This window comes from Aspergillus undulatus, assembly GCF_047715775.1.
Source record: "Aspergillus undulatus strain CBS 261.88 unplaced genomic scaffold BDV17scaffold_5, whole genome shotgun sequence".
NCBI classification, from domain to species: Eukaryota; Fungi; Ascomycota; class Eurotiomycetes; order Eurotiales; family Aspergillaceae; genus Aspergillus; species Aspergillus undulatus.
The window spans coordinates 97028-115684 of NW_027396609.1; the positions used below are offsets into that span (position 1 = coordinate 97028).

The 18657-nt window shown below is 51.2% G+C and overlaps 7 protein-coding genes across 7 annotated transcripts; 3 read left to right on the top strand and 4 right to left on the bottom strand.

Annotated features, from left to right (window-relative positions):
* The first annotated feature begins 1822 nt into the window (after positions 1 to 1822).
* Positions 1823 to 4020, top strand: BDV17DRAFT_253224 (putative glycerol:H+ symporter (Gup1)). Its single transcript, XM_073756628.1, has 4 exons — positions 1823 to 2151; positions 2198 to 2265; positions 2329 to 2904; positions 2956 to 4020. Exons 1-4 carry the CDS (start codon positions 1890 to 1892, stop codon positions 3952 to 3954), a joined length of 1905 nt encoding a protein of 634 aa, XP_073619450.1. The 5' UTR covers positions 1823 to 1889; the 3' UTR covers positions 3955 to 4020.
* On the bottom strand, positions 4021 to 5099 carry BDV17DRAFT_253226 (putative HIT finger domain protein). The gene has a single exon (XM_073756629.1). It carries the CDS (start codon positions 5026 to 5028, stop codon positions 4114 to 4116), a length of 915 nt encoding a protein of 304 aa, XP_073619451.1. The 5' UTR covers positions 5029 to 5099; the 3' UTR covers positions 4021 to 4113.
* On the bottom strand, positions 5100 to 6098 carry BDV17DRAFT_253227 (uncharacterized protein). The gene is made up of 3 exons (XM_073756630.1): positions 5863 to 6098; positions 5683 to 5788; positions 5100 to 5585 (listed from the first exon to the last, which is right to left on the bottom strand). The coding sequence occupies exons 1-3, from the start codon at positions 6018 to 6020 to the stop codon at positions 5502 to 5504; spliced, it is 348 nt and encodes a 115-aa protein (XP_073619452.1). The 5' UTR covers positions 6021 to 6098; the 3' UTR covers positions 5100 to 5501.
* A 406-nt stretch (positions 6099 to 6504) lies between these two features.
* BDV17DRAFT_279419 (cellular morphogenesis regulator DopA) lies at positions 6505 to 12312 on the bottom strand (the record flags this gene model as incomplete). Its single annotated transcript, XM_073759713.1, has 5 exons — positions 6505 to 7767; positions 7821 to 9289; positions 9341 to 9570; positions 9627 to 12144; positions 12222 to 12312. The coding sequence occupies 5 exons, from the start codon at positions 12310 to 12312 to the stop codon at positions 6505 to 6507; spliced, it is 5571 nt and encodes a 1856-aa protein (XP_073619453.1).
* A 229-nt stretch (positions 12313 to 12541) lies between these two features.
* On the top strand, positions 12542 to 15584 carry BDV17DRAFT_253230 (guanine nucleotide exchange factor MON1). The gene is made up of 6 exons (XM_073756631.1): positions 12542 to 13342; positions 13400 to 14262; positions 14320 to 14501; positions 14563 to 14797; positions 14856 to 15481; positions 15562 to 15584. The coding sequence occupies exons 1-5, from the start codon at positions 12727 to 12729 to the stop codon at positions 14862 to 14864; spliced, it is 1905 nt and encodes a 634-aa protein (XP_073619454.1). The 5' UTR covers positions 12542 to 12726; the 3' UTR covers positions 14865 to 15481; positions 15562 to 15584.
* BDV17DRAFT_287564 (proline iminopeptidase) lies at positions 15016 to 16796 on the bottom strand (the record flags this gene model as incomplete). Its single annotated transcript, XM_073761196.1, has 8 exons — positions 15016 to 15327; positions 15386 to 15482; positions 15563 to 15722; positions 15778 to 15942; positions 15991 to 16076; positions 16137 to 16381; positions 16459 to 16700; positions 16754 to 16796. The coding sequence occupies 8 exons, from the start codon at positions 16794 to 16796 to the stop codon at positions 15016 to 15018; spliced, it is 1350 nt and encodes a 449-aa protein (XP_073619455.1).
* A 302-nt stretch (positions 16797 to 17098) lies between these two features.
* Positions 17099 to 18610, top strand: BDV17DRAFT_287565 (pyridoxal phosphate-dependent decarboxylase family protein; the record flags this gene model as incomplete). The annotated part of the gene is made up of 1 exon (XM_073761197.1): positions 17099 to 18610. The coding sequence occupies one exon, from the start codon at positions 17099 to 17101 to the stop codon at positions 18608 to 18610; it is 1512 nt and encodes a 503-aa protein (XP_073619456.1).
* Positions 18611 to 18657: the final 47 nt, after the last annotated feature.

An 18657-nucleotide genomic window follows, 5' to 3' on the forward strand; every position in this document is an offset into this window, starting at 1 on the left:
AATCTGCAGTGAAATGGCCAATGGCAGTTCAACAATGAGACGACCAATTTTGAAATGTTCATAGAGGCCAAAGCCAGGAACTATGAAGTAAAGCTGAAAGAACATCAAACAGGAGAGAAGTAGGCCACTAATAATCTCTGCTAATTTTATAGGTGGTCTATTACATTCTGCGGAACAGTCATGTGTTTAGCACCAAAGTCGTGTTGTGGAAGCACCGAGCAGCACAATCCGCTCCTGGAAAGCAGATCCAGCTCCGTACGTTTTCCAAGAGACCAAAATTAACGAGGAGCCGCAAATGTCAAGGAATGAAGACTGATTTTGCAGCGATAACTGAGATAAGGGGTTGTTTAAAAACTACGTGAATAGTAGTGCGGCTCTTGAGCGCCGAAACTTCGGCAAGGTTAGCGTTGTTCGGGCCGCTGCTTGGTTCTGGAGGTGGGTCTGGGCTCTGGGCTCTGGGCTCTGGTGGGTCTACATATGTACTGTGCGACAAAAGAGCTAGGATGTGCCAACAATGCTGATGCGATGGATTTACGGGGGCACTGACTGCCCACTGCTAAGGGATATTTTAGGTAGATATTCTAAGAGGACAGTGACTCTGTACCTCGATGGAAGGAGCAAGAAATCAAGAATTATAAGGCATTTGTATTTCATGTAGACAGACACCCCCAAAGCAACCATTGCAGTTGAGTGCGCTGTGTATACTGGGTAGCTTGGAAGGGTTCACCATGATGAACATATCAGTGTCAGCAGCGGTGGCTTTAGAGTGCACAGAAATATCAAAATCTGGACTTCCGCGACCAGACTGCTCCTCGAAGAGGTGACCAGATTAATATCGCTCAATGAAGAGTGCAATGTTGACGGGAATGACATACAGATATCATGTTACTCGATATTCTAGGTGATCACCTGCACAGGAAAGCGTTTGAGCTCTGGAGGATGGCTGTAAATGAGCGTTATGTTCGAGTCCTGATATCTGCTAGAGCATTCTGAAGAAGGCAGCCTCTTCTTTTGGTGCTTAACTGCCAGGCGCTCCAGGCGCGTAACGTCTGATAGACGTTTTGTCCCCTCAAATTTCAACAACAGACAAAAATGTATATTGATAATCAGCGAGGCATCAGTGGCACAGCAGCATCAATCAAGGGGTTGCAGAGACAATGAACGACGCAGGCTAGGGGAGCTCCAGTTTCTTTGCTGGCTTTAGCCCAATTGACCTTACCCTAAGTTTCTGAATCCTGGAGGTCGGAAGGCTTCATGTGAGGCAAAGTTTCTCTTGATCTGGTAGATTTTAGTGTACAATGAGTAGGGGTCACTATTAAGGGCCAGGCAGATACAATGCGATGGCCAGCCCAATGCCAGACCAACTTAGCGGGTTCAAGACAATAAGATCACGTACGCGTCGTCCATGGTATCTCTGATCAGTATCGAATACCGCAACGGAACAAGCGACTAGGGGTATAGTACAGGTCACTCGTTCCATTGCCGAGAAGTCACATTTAGGGCGCAATATATCGTTAGAAGCCTGAGTTAGAGAAAGGATGCCACAGCCCTTTATGTACGCGAAGTTTTTGGCACATTGGGGCCACCATGTGGGCGACAACAGACTTGGGCGAGCGATATGCGTCTAACTGATACTGCAAGTATTCTTGGTGCAACCGTCCAGACGTGACAGAATGCGTATTCAGAAGAAGAGGTTTACAACTGAGATACTATAACGGAGACTCGTCGTCTGCGTGGTAGTTTGGCAGGTGTTGTGGTGGTGTAATGTATAGAAGCTGAGTGGACCTCGAGAGCTCCGCCGCCCCTGATCCTCTCGCTTTTTCCTCGATCTCTCCTCTCCACAAACTGTCCCTCAGCTTCATCTCTGCCCACGACATGCTGGTGCTAAGATGATTCTTTCATTTATTTCCTGGTTCCGGCGGCTCTACTCGCTCGATACTTTGGATACGCGATTTACAGTCCCCGCCAACACTCCAGTCAAGGTCGCCGCCGAGGACACGCCATCCAGCTCTGCAAAGGATGCCCGCTCCAATGCTGTCGCCAACGGTGCCTCGCCCTCAAAATGGGGCACTCTTGAATTCTACGTCTACTATGTCGTCTTCGCAGTGGCCGTTCCGCTGATGTTCAAGACCGTGATTGATGTCTCACAAGGTAAGCCTGCTTCACCTTCAAGCTGATCGAGCTAACATCGCTTCAGAGTCGCATCCCACCTACCCGACATATTCTCACCTGTTGTCGCCAGGCTGGATACCGGGGCGGAAAGTCGTGAGTCTTGCTCAAGATCTTGTTAGAGGAGGACGTATACTAATGGTAACTCATCACTCCTAGGACAACTCCGACGCGCAATATTCGGGCTTCCGTGATAATATTCCCTATCTCCTCGTCCTTCTGGTCGCCCATCCCTCCCTTCGCCGCATATACGAACACTTTACTCGCTCCTCTAGTGCAGTTGCTTCTAATAATGTTGCCTCTGTCACTGCTGCTGGAGATGCTCGAGCCGCCCGACGTATACGGTTCGACTATTACTTCGCTCTGGTCTTCATAACAGCTCTCAACGGTGTATCGGCCATCAAGATTTTGATTATTTTATACTTGAACTACAGAATCGCCAAAGATCTCCCCCGAAAGTACATTCCAGCGGCTACCTGGACTTTCAGTATAGGGACCTTGTTCGCCAATGAATTTTGCGGCGGATATCAACTGGCGCGTGTTGTCAGCTTCTGGACAGCGGCGGACGGGACAGGCCAGGAGTCTAGTCTACTACAATGGGCTCGGACACTTGACAGTTTCGGTGGTCTGATGCCACGATGGGAGGTCCTCTTCAAAATCACCATCTTACGGCTGATCAGCTTCAATCTGGACTACTACTGGAGCCTTGACTTTCCCGCCGCGAGTCCAATTGAAGTAAGTCTTATCCCACGCACTACATTGACTCCCTCTGACGACCATAAGAAGAAACAACTCGATCCGGCAGCGCTTTCTGAGCGTGACCGGGTCAAGATCCCCGCTGAACAGTCCGCCTTCAATGGCCGAAACTACGTCGCCTACATCCTCTATTCACCTCTCTACCTGACCGGCCCTATTGTGACGTTCAACGACTACATATCCCAACAAAGATACGCACCGCAGTCTCTCACCAAAACCCGCACCATCCTCTATGGATCTCGCTTCTTCCTCACCCTGCTCTCCATGGAGCTAATTCTCCATTTCATCTACGCGGTAGCGATCTCCAACGCCTCGCCAAACTGGTCCCTCTACACCCCCGGCCAACTCAGCATGCTCGCCTTCTTCAACCTTCACATCATCTGGCTGAAACTCCTCATCCCCTGGCGCTTCTTCCGCCTCTGGGCCCTGCTAGACGGCATCGACCCGCCCGAGAACATGGTCCGCTGCGTCTCCAACAACTACTCCGCCTTCGCCTTTTGGCGCGGCTGGCACCGCTCCCTCAACCGCTGGATCGTCCGCTACCTCTACGTCCCGCTAGGCGGCGGCAGCAACCGCGGGCCACCCAGCAGCACCGCCAAACCCGCCTCGCCGATCTACGGCAAAGCCCGCCAGATCTTCAACTTCCTCGTCGTTTTCACTTTTATCGCTCTCTGGCACGACATTAACCTCCGCCTACTGATGTGGGGCTGGCTCATTACGCTCTTCGTTCTCCCCGAGGCCATCGGCACCTTACTTTTCCCGCCTAGCCGCTGGCGCTCGCGACCAAACACGTACCGCGTTATATGTGGTGTTGGGGCCGTGGGCAATGTGCTCATGATGATGATTGCGAATTTGGTTGGGTTCGCGCTGGGCCTCGACGGAATAAAGGGCCTTCTGTCTGAATTGTTGGGGAGTTATGCCGGGCTGGTGTATCTTGTTTCGGCCTGCTGTGCGCTGTTTGTGGGTGTGCAAATCATGTTTGAGATTCGGGAGGAGGAATTACGGGCTGGGATTCGGATGAAGTGTTGATCTTGTGCTGCACTTGGCACTGAAGAGGTGGCTTGGTGTGATATACAGATAATATACAGATTACTTAGTGAATAAACCGCTACATAGATCATGAACATAGCTCTCCGACCAAACATTGAACGCCCAAATTAAACTATACTCCCGATGAATCTCGTGAACCTAAAAGAAGGCCCCACACCGTGAATCCTCATGCGTCTTATAACACTCAATCCCACAAGTCCGCTGATGACAATTCCGACACCGAATCTTTCCCCAGTATCCACAAATACAACAGAACCTCCGCGCCGAGCGCCCCGTTACCGGCGGCCCCGCGCGCGACGCGTTATATGAGAGCGGCGGCTCAGCGAGGAGAGCGCGCATTATGCGTTCTGATGGCGCGGAGGGGATGTATGATCTCAAGAGGGGGTCGTTGTCGTGTTCGGATTTGATGAGGTGGTATTGGTTTGCGTCTTCTGCGTCTTTCGTGTCTTGGTCTTGGTCTTGCGGTTCGGTTTCCGGTGGTTGGGTGAAGGGTTCGGCGGTGGTATTGGTATCTGGTTGTTTTGGGGTCTCTTTTACAGACTTCGAGCTCGAGGGTCCTGCTTTATTTGTCGACGCCGGCGTCGCACTCCTCCGCGACGGCTTCACAACTTTACCCAACGCCACCCGCTGCTGCTGCGCAGCAACCCCCGAGGACCCTGTCGCAGCCTGGGCCTGCGCAAGCGCCGCTTCCTCATCATCCAAATAATTCCGAAACGTCTTCTGCGACTGTAGAATCCTCCTCACATTAGACGTGACTTTCGTCCTCGCCCCCCTCGTCGCACTCTCTCTAGGTCCGTCTTTTCTCGCGGGTATAGGGATCGCAACATCGCGGTGATTCTCGCGGTCGAGTTCGGCGATGTGCCGCGCGATGGCGTTCGTTCGGCGCGATGAGACATCTGTGCGTGAGGGGTCGCGGATTCCGCGCTTTCGACCGGTTGGGGCGGAGAGGGCGGCTTTTGATGGGTCGAAGCCTTTTGCTGGGATTGGGGCGTACGTCCAGCCGGGGGTTGCGGTTGAGGTGGACGTGTTGGGGAGGACTTCGACTGAGTACATGGTGGAGAAGGCGCTTGCTGGTGAGGAAGGATGGTGAAGGGGTTCTAGAAGATTGGGAGGTCATGGCATGGTTTCTGATTTGAGAGTGTCGAGACTCAGGAACCTTGAAGGATACGTTATCGATATCTTGCATGTGGATGTTTGATCTGTTTGCACCTTCTGTTTTTATGCAGCTTCATTTCTGCTTACTAAGTTTATCCATGTTATGAGTCTATACAGTATGGAGCACGGAGAACGAGTACATCGACGAATCGCTGAAGAGGTATTAATATACACAACTTGCGGGCCGGATTGGTGCAATTACCGAGGGTAAATGAGGCGGATAAGCACAGAACTGGTCAAGCAAAGAGAGAAGCCATGAGGAAGCACTTAGGAAGAGAGCGATGAAATGCATAACAGAAAGACCCAACACCAACGTGTAGAGGAAACTAGATACAGCTTGCGCAAAACACAATCATAATACAAAGGTCGACTCATTTCTTCTTCTGCAGCTGGTCCACCCGCGTTTCCAGCTCCGAGATGTAAGTCTGGAGCTTCTGGGTTGCTGATTGTAAAGCCTGCGAGAGTTAGTGCTGCAACTGCATAGTGAACAGAGTACAATGGACAAAATAAAGGCATGATAGAACGGAGAAGACCAAGCGAGCGAGTTCATACGTAGATATCTTCAGTGAGCATCGTGTTCGACACCCTGTATTCGCCGAGGATATAGTAGTAGACGGCGGCACCGGCGACAACAGCGCCGGAAAGGAACCCGAATAAACTGATGAAACCCGTCAGCACATGTACTCAACTTTCAACGACAGAAAAGTGAATTGAGTATAGGGCCTCTATTACCCTCCACGGAAAGCTCCAACAGGCTTCTTAGCCGGCAGAGTAGCCCCGGCGTTCTTCATCAAGGGAGAGCTGGAGAAGCCGCGCCGCGTTGAGGCGAGGCTTGGCTGTGCTGTGACGGGCCGGAGTCCAGCAAGTATTCGTCGCATGTTGGCAGCCATTGTTATGTGAGGACGGTTTACAAAATGTGCAAGAGAATGAGGATCAAGGAGAGTTCGATGTTGACCGGGGAGCCCTACAGCCGACGGACGGTGACGTTGTGCAGTGTCGGTTTGGGCGGGACCTGGAGTCGGGGTGGAGCAGCCAATCAGACCGTGCGTTCTATACAACACCACCACACGACCAGGGCTCCTACCTCCGCAGCACTTGGTCGCGCCTTCCTCGAGCAGAGACTGTGGGCAGTTGCCTATTATGTGCTTGTTTATCTTTTAGCTTCTAACAAGGAAGGAGTGAACGGCATCGTTGCCTAGGCTACCCTGGTCGTACCTGCCATAAGTGAGATATCGGGGCTTCCGGTAGCCCTGCCTCTTTGGTTGGTTACTGTAGCCTACATACGTATAGAAGTGCGTATTTGGGTCTTCACGAAGAATATATTTATGGTCTAGGTACAGTACAGATAAGGATAACCCCCCGTTGACAAGAGGACTAGTTAGCCATGGTACTCTCGTTGAACAAATCTGCCAGCAGATCATCGCGGCAGGCCTCCAAGTCCGGGCTGCTGATGCTGTAGGTGCTCTCAAATGCATGAATGCTGAGTTGATCGAAGAACGGCCGCAAAACTCGATCGACAATCTCATCTTTGGCGGTCTCGCGTATCCAGTCCGCCGTCAGGCCTGGATGCCTTACGCCACGGTGAAGATCGGTTGAATCCTTTGCTGGATCGGATGATGTTGACCACCGCACTCCAAGGTTGTGAGATACCTCGTCAGCGAGAGCCGTTGGTTCGAATCGCTCTGGTGGATATACCGCGTCGACCGTATCGGTTACATAAAGCCATTCGAGTAGCTGGAAGTCATCGGGTGCGAGGACAAGCAACGTGTCCAGAAGCTTGCACGCCTGGAGCAATGAGTACGGGTTATACAGTTCTTGCTGGTCGCCGGATGAAATTGCCGAGATAGCTTCCTGAAGCTCGCTGTTGAGCAAAGGCCAAAATTGGCTAAGTGTGGTCGCTGTGCTTTTGAGCGCGAGCGCTCGAAGGACCATGAAAATTTCCGCCCTCGTGGCGGAGGAAGGCGAGGATGAAGCAGTGGCTCCTAGAAGATCTTCCAGTTTTTGTAGCAGCGCTGGCATCTCCGCGATGAAATAATCATCGTTGGCTGACAGAACCAGGAGACTTATGCGGCGGAGATTCAATTGAGCTTTACGGTCAGCATCTAGCCGAGCAGCAGAAGCACCAACTCCAAACATTATGCCGGCTGTAGCTGGTGGTGTAAGGCGAGACATGATTTCAGAAAATCGGTCCTTGTCAACCAAGACCCACTGACGCAAGAGATTCATCCAGCCACCCTTTACGAGGTCGACATGGGAGCCGAAGAACCTTTGATCATTGAAGGCTTCTGCCACATCCTTCTTCCAGATCTTTGCTGCTTGCGGTATCTTCGCAATAAGCTGTAGCAAAGTCATGAAATTTCCGTTGAGGTTATTCGGGAAGAGTCGAGCACGTATGAGAGGCCCAATCACATTAGTGGATATACCCGTCACTGCTGTATTGATCCGATCCAAGTCCCCTAGTGTTGTCGAGAACGCAGGCATAGAGGTAGCAAGTATACTCAACATATCGTCGGGCCCTATGTGCGGCACAGATGTGTTGTCGTGGTCTATTGAAGAGCGACTCATAAGACCTTGCTCCGGTGAAAGACCAAGGGGTTTGCTCGTGAATATTGCGGTGAGAAGACGCAGCAGCACATCCTAGACACCATCATTAGTATGTCATTACATTTCCACGAAGAGGGGATGCATACTCCCAACTCCTTTCTCATCCGGCGATCTTCACCAAAGTTCGTGTTCTCTAATTTTGCTCCCAGGATGGCAGCAAACTCAACAAGTCGTGGGAGAATATGCCTATGAGGGAATGGGTTGCTTAGTACGTCGCGCAGGAACGTTGCGCAATCTGTCCATATCTCATCCAGAACATCATCGTCGAGAGACCTCGCGTAAGTCACCAAGAACCCTGCCAACTCTGACTCCGTCAGGCTCGTTGTCATTGTTGACTTGCGACTCGGATCAAGAGCGGCGGGATTTGTTCGGGTGTAGATCGCGTTGAAAATGGCTGGAACAGCAATCTTGGGTCGAGATCCATCCAGGGTATGAAGCAGATTGAAGATTAGCGGCGAATTTTCGCTGTCCGACTTGATCCACAAATCCACCATTGTCTCGAGACATTCCAGTGCTTCAGCGGTGAACAAGTGCTCAAGGATACGACGGGATCTGTTCCGCATCCGCAACGAAGTGTACTGGAATGACGCTATCGACTCCGCGTCTTGAGGAAGACTGCTTCGTTCTGCAGCACCCCACGACCAAATGGAGAAACAAAGACGCACTGCGTCTTGAAATGACAGTAGGACGGTGAGTCTGTTATTCATCGCACCAGAGCGTAGATGATTCGAATCGGAAGTAAAGACCCCCGACACCATATTTCCGAAAAAGCTATGGGCTTGATCAGGGCTCTTAGCTGTTGGGATGTTGACTTCTTCTATTAGAAGGCGTTCATGAGCAGCTGCAATGCATGTCTCGAAACCGGCGAGTAAGGATATAGTGGTCTGTTCCGAGCGATCCTCAGGCCAGCTCTCTGTCTGTCTGAATGCGGACTGGAGATTAGCATAAGATTGTTTGATCTCTTTTCCTAAGCATTCCACTAAGGTCAAAAGAATCTGAAATATGGACGACGAGTAGAGTGGAAGTGTCTCGCAGAGAAGAAATATCCACTTGTCAATGATCGCTCTCGAGTGGGAAGAGCTGATACCTTTGAGAAGACAATCCAGGAGACGTTGGGGAGGTTCAGGAGATTGTGGCACGACAGGTGATTTTTCTGGCTTATCACTGGTAAAAGACAGAAGGGACGGGCTGGTCAACTTCTCACGTGAACCAGCTCTCTGATGCTTCGGTTTTGGAGTGTGCGGAGGTACATAAGCCTGGGTAAAGCGAGCCTTTAAGACAGCCAAGAGAGTGTCGATCAACGCCGCTTGGATTGCAACATCACCACCCTCATCGAGTGTGAGTAGGAGTCGATCGACAAGGAGAGAATCGATCCCAGATTCCACTAGTTCCTCTACACCAGGTCCTAGGAGGAGTTGACGCATGACTAAGAGCGATATCTGTTGCAATCCGACCTCTTCGGCGCTGGCTGTTGCAGCATTCGATCTGTATCCACTTACAACTTTCAAAGAAGCTTGGAATATGGTTGAATGAAGGCTGGGTGCTTCAGCGTTGTCTGTTTGAGACGGTCAGATGTGCTCTTTAATTTGTCGTAGAGTCAACTAACCTTCAGAAGCGGAAATATCATGCCATCTATTGTGTTGCGCCATTGTTTGAGTGAGAAGCGCCACCCAACCGTTATGTGTGAGAGCTGTCAGCGTATTGTGAATGGTCTCCAGGAGGTAATTGCACTCGGTATAGTCATCGGGAGACACGACAGTATTTCCTTCAAAAGTCCCCAGCTGGTTTGCTCGTTGCAAGACACACTCTAGCCTTGAGATAACTATGCGGAAAACTCTAAAGGAAGCATAAGCAATTGAAACAATCATCATGCCAAGGTTGGATCAACTCACTTCGCTATTGAGGGTAGGTCCTGGAGCCATGTTTGGACCACCTGGGCAGCCTGGGTTGACGCCTGGGACAACAAATCCAAGACGGTGAAGAGCGGACGTTCAAGCATGGAAGAATGGTAAGATGTCTGAGCTTGGGCTGGATCTTGTAGATGCTTCGGGGGCAGCTCATATGTGCCGTGATGACTATGGTTCCATAGAATAAAGTACCTGCCAGCTTCTTCCTCAGACGAGAGTTGGTACAAGCCAGGAGCCGGAGAGGTAAACATCAGAGACGTGATGGATGATTCAACAAGGTGATCGGACCATGTAACAGAATGCAAGTTCCATAGACAACGAACAGCCTCGACATGGAACTTTGGGCTTACTGGTGAAAGGAATTGCCACAACTTCTCGACAAGTGGTGATATCAAGTCAGAGACGTTCTCGTAGCTGATGTAATAGCCCAATTTGTGGATGCAATACAAATTCGTTATCGTGGATGACATGGAGGATATGAGTGAGAATGAGGCTCTTGATGACCCGACCGTGGCCGCCTTGATCCGGTTGTTGATTGCTAGATAGAGTCTCTTGTCCCGCAAGATACGCGATCTAGGAAGCTTCTTCAGAACCACTATCAGAAGATTTAATCTTTCTGGTATTGACATGGTGTCATTGTGAGCATCAACAGCGGATATAGCCTGTTCGTAAATATTCTTGATGATCAGATCAGCCAAGTCTCTGGGCGAAAAGGGAGACGGTTGCGGATCGAGGCTATTTCTGCTCTGGTCGTAGAACTGATGTATTTTCCTCAAGATCGCGAATCCCGGACGGTCAAGTATGGGCTGGCCATTCACCGAGGTTCTTGAGTCTGGCTTGCGGAGGAAGGCGCGGTCTATAAGCAGCCCAGTCAAGGAGTTTACCACCTTTGATAATCCCGACGACACCTTTCGTACTTGATCTTGGGGCACCGAGGCAATAGCTTCCGTGGACAGCTCGCTCATTTTGATCAGGGCGGACAAGGCCAGCAGCGGAACATGGTTCAAGACCATGTCTTCTTCGCGTACATTGAAATGATCCAGAATGAAATGAGCTAGGTTCAGGTTATCCAGTACTTGGGGGATATCGCGGGCGAGGTTTTTAGTGTCCCAGTCAACCAAATTGAGAAGCTCCGAGAAGATCATGCCACTCTCAACGCCGTCGAAGAAAGATGTAGCGCTACGGAACACCTCATCAAAGTTGTGCTTAGGTGCTGTTTGCTCATAGGCCTGAACACTTCGTATGAACGGGAGAAAAACCGCGGGCACAACATGGCCGCCAACTTCCCACCGATCCATGAGCGAAAGAGTTATTCGGAAAGGTCTTGCCTTTTCGTTGGGCGCACAGGAACCCTGCTTGAGCATTTGCAGCAACCCCTTGACCAACGGTTGCAACCCAAACCGACTAAAATACTGAGATTGCGAGAGTTCTTGGCTTTCGGAGGCTGCTTTGGAAGATCCGCTGGTCGAGGGACGCGCATCAAAGGAAACTCTGTCACCCACAGGGTCAGGTCCCAGAAGCCAGGCCCAAAGTCTCCTATTCAAGCTCATATCCCGACGAGAAACAACACTCGACGCCGCAAGGATGAGCCGCTGGAGGTCGCTTTCCGTTATTCGAGACTGCAAGATAGGCGAACTCAGAGGAAGATGCGATACAAGCAAATCAAGGAAATTCCGCTGAACCAAGATTTGCTCATCGGTAAGACCTGTTGCGAAGCACCGAATGAGTAAACCAGGCTCCGGTAGAATGACCGAGTCCACCGCCACCCGCATATCATGGGGTAAGGAGGTAGCATCTGCCTCATCTTGTATGCTCGGCCTACGGTCTGTGATACCCAATTTAGGGAGGTAACGATTCAAGTAAGCCAACACACCTAGACGTCGGCTAGGGCTAGTGATCGAGGCAAGGAAGAAGCATTGCCAGAAATATTGACCGCTTGAACTCGTCTCTGCTCCTGGCCGCTGAGTATCCATTTGACCGGCGATTTCACGAAGGGTATTGACCAAGCGCATCGTAGGCTCGAAATCGTCACTCGTTTCCTCCTCCAGCCCGGGCAATAGCGATAAGATGATCGCCTTGAGAGCTGGCCGAATTGCCCATGGTTCCAGGTCAAATACATAGGTTTCCACCAAGGACAGAAATAGCGGACGCACTGTGAGTGAGGCAAAGGTCAGAGTCGGAGCGATGCCGGGGTAGTATAGCGGAAGGTCGTGCGACAGGCCCTCTGGCTTGATGAGGTTAAATATATAGGTATATACTTCGAGCGCCTTTTGATGAACTCCTGAGGGTAGAGACGGGTTCATGGACTGGGATAACCGCTTGGCGACGACAGTCTTGTGAGGGACGACAGGCAGGTCTGGAGGGTGAGTCTGCAGCGCCTTGAGGAGCCTACTCAGGAACGAAATGTAGTCGGCCCATTCCTGGAGGGTGTTGTCAAAGAGCGACAGGGCACGTTCGACGCTGGAGGCATATCGGCGGTAATTCTTATCCTTTTTCAAGGAACCTGAAGGCGAACAAGTACATTAGACTCCATAGCTTGTACAATATCTCGAGCGTGAAACTGCCATGTGGATCACCGACCTTCTTTCCCCCGTAGCCGGGAGCGCGTCAGAGAGCTGTCGGAGCTTGCGGGGGAATTGGACCTTGGGAACGAGCTCGGATCAAGGCTCATTTTGCGATTGTCGATTGTTGAGAGACGCAGAAACCTGTATAGCGCACTGCATCATAGTTTATGCACACAAATCAAGCAGAGAAGCAGGTAACAGGCATCGTGGAACAAGCATGTCGAGTGGAATGCAGGTGAAGCCACGCAGCCAAAATCAGGCAGACGCACGCAGGTCCCGGGCCTGTTTAAGGTTGTCCGCCTTTGCAGCTCCTCCGCCCTGGTCACTGACGTTGATCAACCACCTCCGCAGGGGAACCTTGCTGCTTGTTTCAGCATCACAATGGGTGTTCTGCTTGAATTGTTGGATGTTGACTGCTTGCTTACAACTAGGATGTTACATTGACTCGATCAATCTCCGCAACACGCAAGCTCCGTTGAAGTATTCCCAATGCGCCCACCTAATCGCGCTCGTTAGCTAGCATGGAGTCGGAAGACAGCAATCCCTTGCGGGCCTCATCTAGCGATGATAATGCGCATATTCGTCCGGTCGATGATCCTGGCTCTCCGTCTGGACAATCCACCCTACAGCATAGATCCGATCGCAGCTCAAGCCCCGAAGGCCCTCCCCCGCCTTTACCCCCGCGCCCAGGTACACTGAGCTTGCTGGAAGATGGAGGAGCAGTTCCCAGGACGCCGCGACTGAACACGCCAGTGGCGCATCCAACTCTGCAATCTCGGGCTACTACAGCTGTATCCTTGACCGATATTGCTCCTCAGGACAACAGTAGGGAGGGATTGTCTACTCGTACCCTCCCCGGAACCGTCCGCGCAAAGGCTAGCCTGAGCCATCTAGCAACTCCGAGGGGAGGGAGCGATACCGGCGATAGTGCAAGTGTTGCCAGTTATGCCCCATATTCTGAATCGGGAGATGTGGAGAATATCTTTGGTGATCTTGCAGCCTCAGAGCTAGGAATGGCTCAACAGGACAGTAGCGGCTTGATGCAGTTTCCGGAGTTCCAAGCCGATGACATGGAGGACGACTTTGCAAGTGAATTTGGGCCAGTCGGGGACATCAGCGAAGGTGGAGAAAATGAAGGTACTGTACCTCCTTCGCCCTGAGCTATCCCCCGCTAAGCGGCTGTTCGACGGTCAGATCTAGTACTCGAGAAATGGAAGGCGAAGCGGAAGCACTACATTATTCTCTCGGCTGCTGGAAAGCCGATTTGGACGAGGCATGGAGACGGCGGTCTCATTTCGACGTATGTCGGCATCATTCAGACGATCATTTCGTCCTATGAAGATTCCGAGGATCGCTTGAACAGCTTTACTGCCGGTGACACTAAGTTTACTGTGATTGCCAAGGGCCCTTTATACTTGGTTGCTATTAGTCGAATACTCGAAAGCGATACCCAGCTTAAGCTTCAACTCGAAGCATTATATATGCAAATCCTGTCCACCTTGACACTTCCCGCCTTGAACCACCTGTTTTCCGTGAGACCATCAACCGACCTGAAGCGTCCCCTACAGGGCACCGAGACGTTGATATCCACTCTAGCAGACAGCTTCACAAGAGGGTCGCCGTCCACTTTACTTTCAGCTCTGGAGTGCCTAAAGATTCGCAAATCACACCGTCAAACCATCAACAATACCTTGCTGAAAACCAAGGTCAACAACCTTCTCTACGGTCTCGTCGTTGCGGGCGGCCGACTCGTCAGTGTGGTCAGGCCGAAGAAGCATTCGCTACATCCCGGCGATCTTCAGCTCTTATTCAACATGATATTCGAAGCGGAAGCCGTCAAAGCCGGGGGCGGCGAAAGCTGGATCCCGGTGTGTCTCCCTGGATTCAACAGTATCGGTTACCTTTACATGTATGTCAGCTTCCTTGACCTCAGGGATGACGCCGATACCGCAGCCGAGGAAACAGCGACAACAGACGAGTCGGTCGCGGTTATCTTGATAAGCACAGATAAAGAGAGCTTTTTCGAGCTGCAAACCATGAGAAACGCCTTCGTGGAGGTATGTTTTCGAACAACAAAATCGCCTCATTCAATGCCCACTGACTCGTAAATCCAGCAATCGGAAAAGAACGGAAGCATCAAAATCATCAAAGAAGCCATCAACAAGGGCCGACCTAGCACAACCGATATAGTCCCAGGCACTGTTTTACACCACTTTGTATACAAATCACGCGCGAACGTCCAGTTCACTATGTCCTCCTATGAGCCTGAGTTTACCGCAATCCCTCGTCGTCGAAGGTATGCGTACCCAAATTCGTACAATCAGGCTACACGGCCAGAACTCAACTAACACAACCAGGCTCATATCAACCTACAACAACCTCCATGCGAGCGTTCACGCAAAATACACCCATGTTAAGGTTCACCACTGCGTTACCCAGTCTTCTAGCTCCTTCGCGTGGATCACTCCGGTCTTCGAGCTCTACTGTGTCGCTGAGCCGCATGCGAATCGGAATGCGCTGGCTCAAAGCGCTAGTAAAATTGTGCAGTGGGTGCAGAAGGAGGAAGACAGGTTATTCATAATTGGTGGTGCGGTATGTGGTTGCTTGTGCCGAATAGGAATGCTGATACTTACTGATTATTTCTTTCCAGGTTTTCTGAGTGCGTGCCAGCTTCTTTAGTATATATGCTAGCCTACCCTGAATATAGATATGTCACCTGCATATACATTTATCTCACATCTGCCCTCTCTAGTCGAGTACTAGATGTATAGGGCCCAAATAAACCAAGATCGATACATCCAGACACCTATCTAATCAAGCGTATCATCCCTAAGCGCAAAAAGCTGCTGGAAGACCTCATCCGCCTTACTCCGAATCGCATTATGGTACATAACATTCGTAACAAACTGCTTCGTCCCCTTGATCTTGGCTGCCGTGTTCGAAGCGTGTTCAAAGTGCACGTACATATCCTCGATATATGTCGCCGCGTACACAGGGACTTCGTTCTTCGCTAGTTGCTCCTCGTCGTAAAGGGGTGGCCAGTCGGTTGTTGAGGCTAGGATGCCGGCGGCTTCTTTGATCTGGGAGAGTTCGGTGTAAGAATCGAACATGTCTTTGTAGATCTTTGTGTGTTTCCATCTGTTAGTCGGGTGGGCTTGATACCTGGGGTTGGGTGGGTACCATTTCTCCTGTAAAGAGGATCTCGGGTGCGTTTGTGTCCAGCGCGAAGACGGGGTTTGAGGAGCGGAGTCGGTCTGCAGACCAGTTTGAAGCTTTCCTGTTCACTGGTTAGTCGCCTTGAACAGTGCCGTTTTAATGGGCAAAGATGACCCACAGCCGTGGGGGTTTCTCGCTTACCCCTGGCAGTAGATGGACTCGTGCAGGATAGCGTATATGACATTGCTGTCGAAGCCGCCAAAGCTATCGATGGCTACCAGAGTAGGCTGGGTGAGGAATCCAAAAAGTTCCAGATCGTTGGAGGCACGCAGGATTAGATCGTGAACGCTATCAAGTCCACCTATAGGACGTTATGTTAGCGATTGTAACTTGAACAAGAGTCTGTGTACTCATACCGTGCATGCCGAACATAATCCCTAACTGCTGGATTCGTTCAGGGATAAGGGTCCCAGACGGTACGCTAACCTTGTTTTGCTTCAGGTACTCAACAATTTTCTTGACTCGGTCGACATCCTCTGGGAATTTGCCGTAGTATGCCTTGTTTCGCTCAACTACCTTTTCTGGTATGTCTCAGCATCATGATCCAAGATATAGCCAAGCGAACTTACCGTATGTGCGAGAGTAAACAGGGTCCGGCCCGTCGACAAGGGGCGGAAGACCGCCGCAAGTGAATGCTTCAGCCAGGCCCTCTGGACTGTTTGGAGTGTTAAGATTATTCTATTATTCGAGTTGCGGAGCCAATTATTGCACTTACAACAAAGAAAGGTAAGTCACAGCACAGAAGCCACCAAAGCTCTGGCCGATGATGCTCCATCTTCGTTTATCCTCGGGATAGTCGGTCGTTACGCACCGACGGATCGCTTCGCAGTCTCGCACGATGTTATCCGCCCGGAACTGCTTCAGGTATTCGGCCTGCTTGATGGCATTTCCCTGCCGGGCCAGAGTGGTTGCTGTGATTGTTGAACTGAGACCGGTTCCTCGTTGGTCGAGAAACAAGACCTGTCCGAGCTCTCAAGTCAGAAAATCGGGCTTTCGACCGCGGTTGTAACATTGAAAAGGACAAATGGATAACAAACCTGGTATCCTTTATCTAGCGCTGTTCCAACCCATCCGTATTCTTGCGGTGGGCGACAACCCATCCCCGGGCCTCCCTGCAAGTAGACAAGCCAGGGGAGTGGGGACTGCTTGTCGTCCTTCCCGGGGTCAACAGGCTTGGCTGCACGGCGGACACTGCGAGCGAACAATCGCAGAGTGCCATCTCCTGGTTTGGTGTAGTTGAGAGGAACCTCGAAGAACAGTTCTGCAACCAGTAGCCTCCCTGTTTGTCGTCGTGTCAGCACAGTGTCGGCAAATTCCGAGAATAAAACGCACCTGGGATGTTATGGAGTCGTCGATCGATCAATTTGGCAGCCATTGTGGATTACGGATCGGATCCAGCAGGAATAAATGGGGTGAAAAGGGTGCCTGATTAACGGTGTTTGGTTCTGTATGAGTCACGAAGCCCGGGATCTGGTAGAAGTCAAGTTGGAGTCGACACGGGGGCACCTTGTAAGGTTGATGTTTGTCGTCCGCACCTCGGCGTCCCCCTCGAGTATTTGTGGTTTCAGCTCCCCACCAAACTACAAACGAATCATTCTCGCAACTCTCCCCCCGCAACCTTCTTTGTATAACACGCGAAGCCTATCTGAACATTGTTCGCTAACGAAGGAGCCAATCATGAATGTCAACGACGTTAAGGCCACCGCAAAGGAGCACGGCCAGCTCCAGGAAAAGCTATGGGAGATCTCACAGACCGAACAGTCAACAGTCCTGCCTGACGCTGCAAGTCTCACGCGAGCAAGAGCATCTCTGCCTCAATCGCTTGACAGAAATGGCATTGGGTACGCAGAAACAAGACGTCATGTCCTCGAAGACCTCGTCCCAGCGTTCAATAAAAGCAGCATTAGCCCGCTTTACTATGGTTTCGTTACTGGCGGTATTACGCCGGCTGCTCTTTTCGCTGATGGGATCGTTTCTGCCTACGACCAGAATGTCCAGGTGCATCTCACTGAGCACACCATAGCGACGGATGTCGAGTATACCACCTTAGGTCTTTTGGTCGACCTTCTTCAATTAGGTTGCGAATGGCACAATGGAACTTTCACTACTGGGGCTACGGCGAGCAATATCTTAGGGCTGGCATGTGGGCGAGAATATATTCTGCGCACTGCTCTGGAACGAAAGGGTGTCTCGTTTGTCAAAAGTGCAGGCGAATCAGGGCTATTCGAGACAATGCAAGCAGCTGGGCTCGCAGGGCTACAGATTCTCTCAACCATGCCTCATTCGTCGCTTGTCAAATCCGCTGGTATCCTGGGGTTTGGCCGGGCGAACGTCAAGGATGTTTCCATTAACGGCGATCCTCTACGGTTCGACCTGGACTTGGTGGAGTCCGAGCTGCGCACTTCTAATAAGGCGACCATTGTCGCTGTCTCATGTGGCGAGGTCAACACTGGCTACTTCGCCACGGGTGGCCTTGGTGACATGCAGGCGCTGCGCAAACTTTGTGATCAATACGCGGCCTGGCTGCATGTGGATGGTGCCTTTGGCATTTTCGCGCGCCTCCTCTCAGACGATCCTCAATACAACGCCGTCAAAAAGGGATGTGAAGGAATTGAACTAGCAGACTCCATAGCTGGAGACGGGCACAAGATGCTCAATGTGCCTTACGATTGCGGCTTCTTCCTCTGCCGACACAAGAACGAAGCTTTCGACGTCTTCCAAAATGCCAACGCAGCTTATCTGACAGGAAACAGCGCAGCATCGATCCCGTCCCCATTGAACATTGGCCTAGAGAACTCGCGGCGATTCCGTGCTTTGCCTGTCTACGCTTCGCTAGTGGCATACGGAAGCACGGGGTATCAGGCTATGGTTCAGGAGCAGATTCGGTTGGCTAGGATGATCGCCGGGTGGCTGTTTGACCATCCAAAGTACAATGCACTGCCAGAGGTGACCAGCAAGGAAGCTCTTGTTGAGAGGGTGTATACGATTGTCTTGTTTAGCGCTAAAGACGAGGAGCTGAATCGTCAGCTTGCGGCTAAAGTTGATGCGACGCTCAGAATTTTCGTCTCCGGTACCTCCTGGCAAGGGAGGCCTGCTTGTCGTCTTGCCATCTCAAACTGGAGGGTTCAGGCAGACAAAGACTTCCCTGTCGTAAAGGAGATCCTGGACAGCGTTGCTGAGGGCGCATAGTGCGCTTACAAGGTGCAGTCATGCTGGGTTGAAGACATAGTGGAACA

Excerpts from the sequence above, each read along its gene's own strand:
- BDV17DRAFT_253224 (XM_073756628.1), top strand. The coding sequence starts at position 1,890 with ATGATTCTTTCATTTATTTCCTGGTTCCGGCGGCTCTACTCGCTCGAT. Across the intron at positions 2,152-2,197 it reads CGTGATTGATGTCTCACAAG|AGTCGCATCCCACCTACCCG; the intron begins GTAAGCCTGCTT and ends ACATCGCTTCAG. Across the intron at positions 2,266-2,328 it reads GGATACCGGGGCGGAAAGTC|GACAACTCCGACGCGCAATA; the intron begins GTGAGTCTTGCT and ends CATCACTCCTAG.
- BDV17DRAFT_253226 (XM_073756629.1), bottom strand. The coding sequence starts at position 5,028 with ATGTACTCAGTCGAAGTCCTCCCCAACACGTCCACCTCAACCGCAACC.
- BDV17DRAFT_253227 (XM_073756630.1), bottom strand. The coding sequence starts at position 6,020 with ATGGCTGCCAACATGCGACGAATACTTGCTGGACTCCGGCCCGTCACA. Across the intron at positions 5,789-5,862 it reads GTTGGAGCTTTCCGTGGAGG|TTTATTCGGGTTCCTTTCCG; the intron begins GTAATAGAGGCC and ends GGGTTTCATCAG. Across the intron at positions 5,586-5,682 it reads TGCTCACTGAAGATATCTAC|GCTTTACAATCAGCAACCCA; the intron begins GTATGAACTCGC and ends TAACTCTCGCAG.
- BDV17DRAFT_253230 (XM_073756631.1), top strand. The coding sequence starts at position 12,727 with ATGGAGTCGGAAGACAGCAATCCCTTGCGGGCCTCATCTAGCGATGAT. Across the intron at positions 13,343-13,399 it reads CGAAGGTGGAGAAAATGAAG|ATCTAGTACTCGAGAAATGG; the intron begins GTACTGTACCTC and ends TTCGACGGTCAG. Across the intron at positions 14,263-14,319 it reads TGAGAAACGCCTTCGTGGAG|CAATCGGAAAAGAACGGAAG; the intron begins GTATGTTTTCGA and ends TCGTAAATCCAG.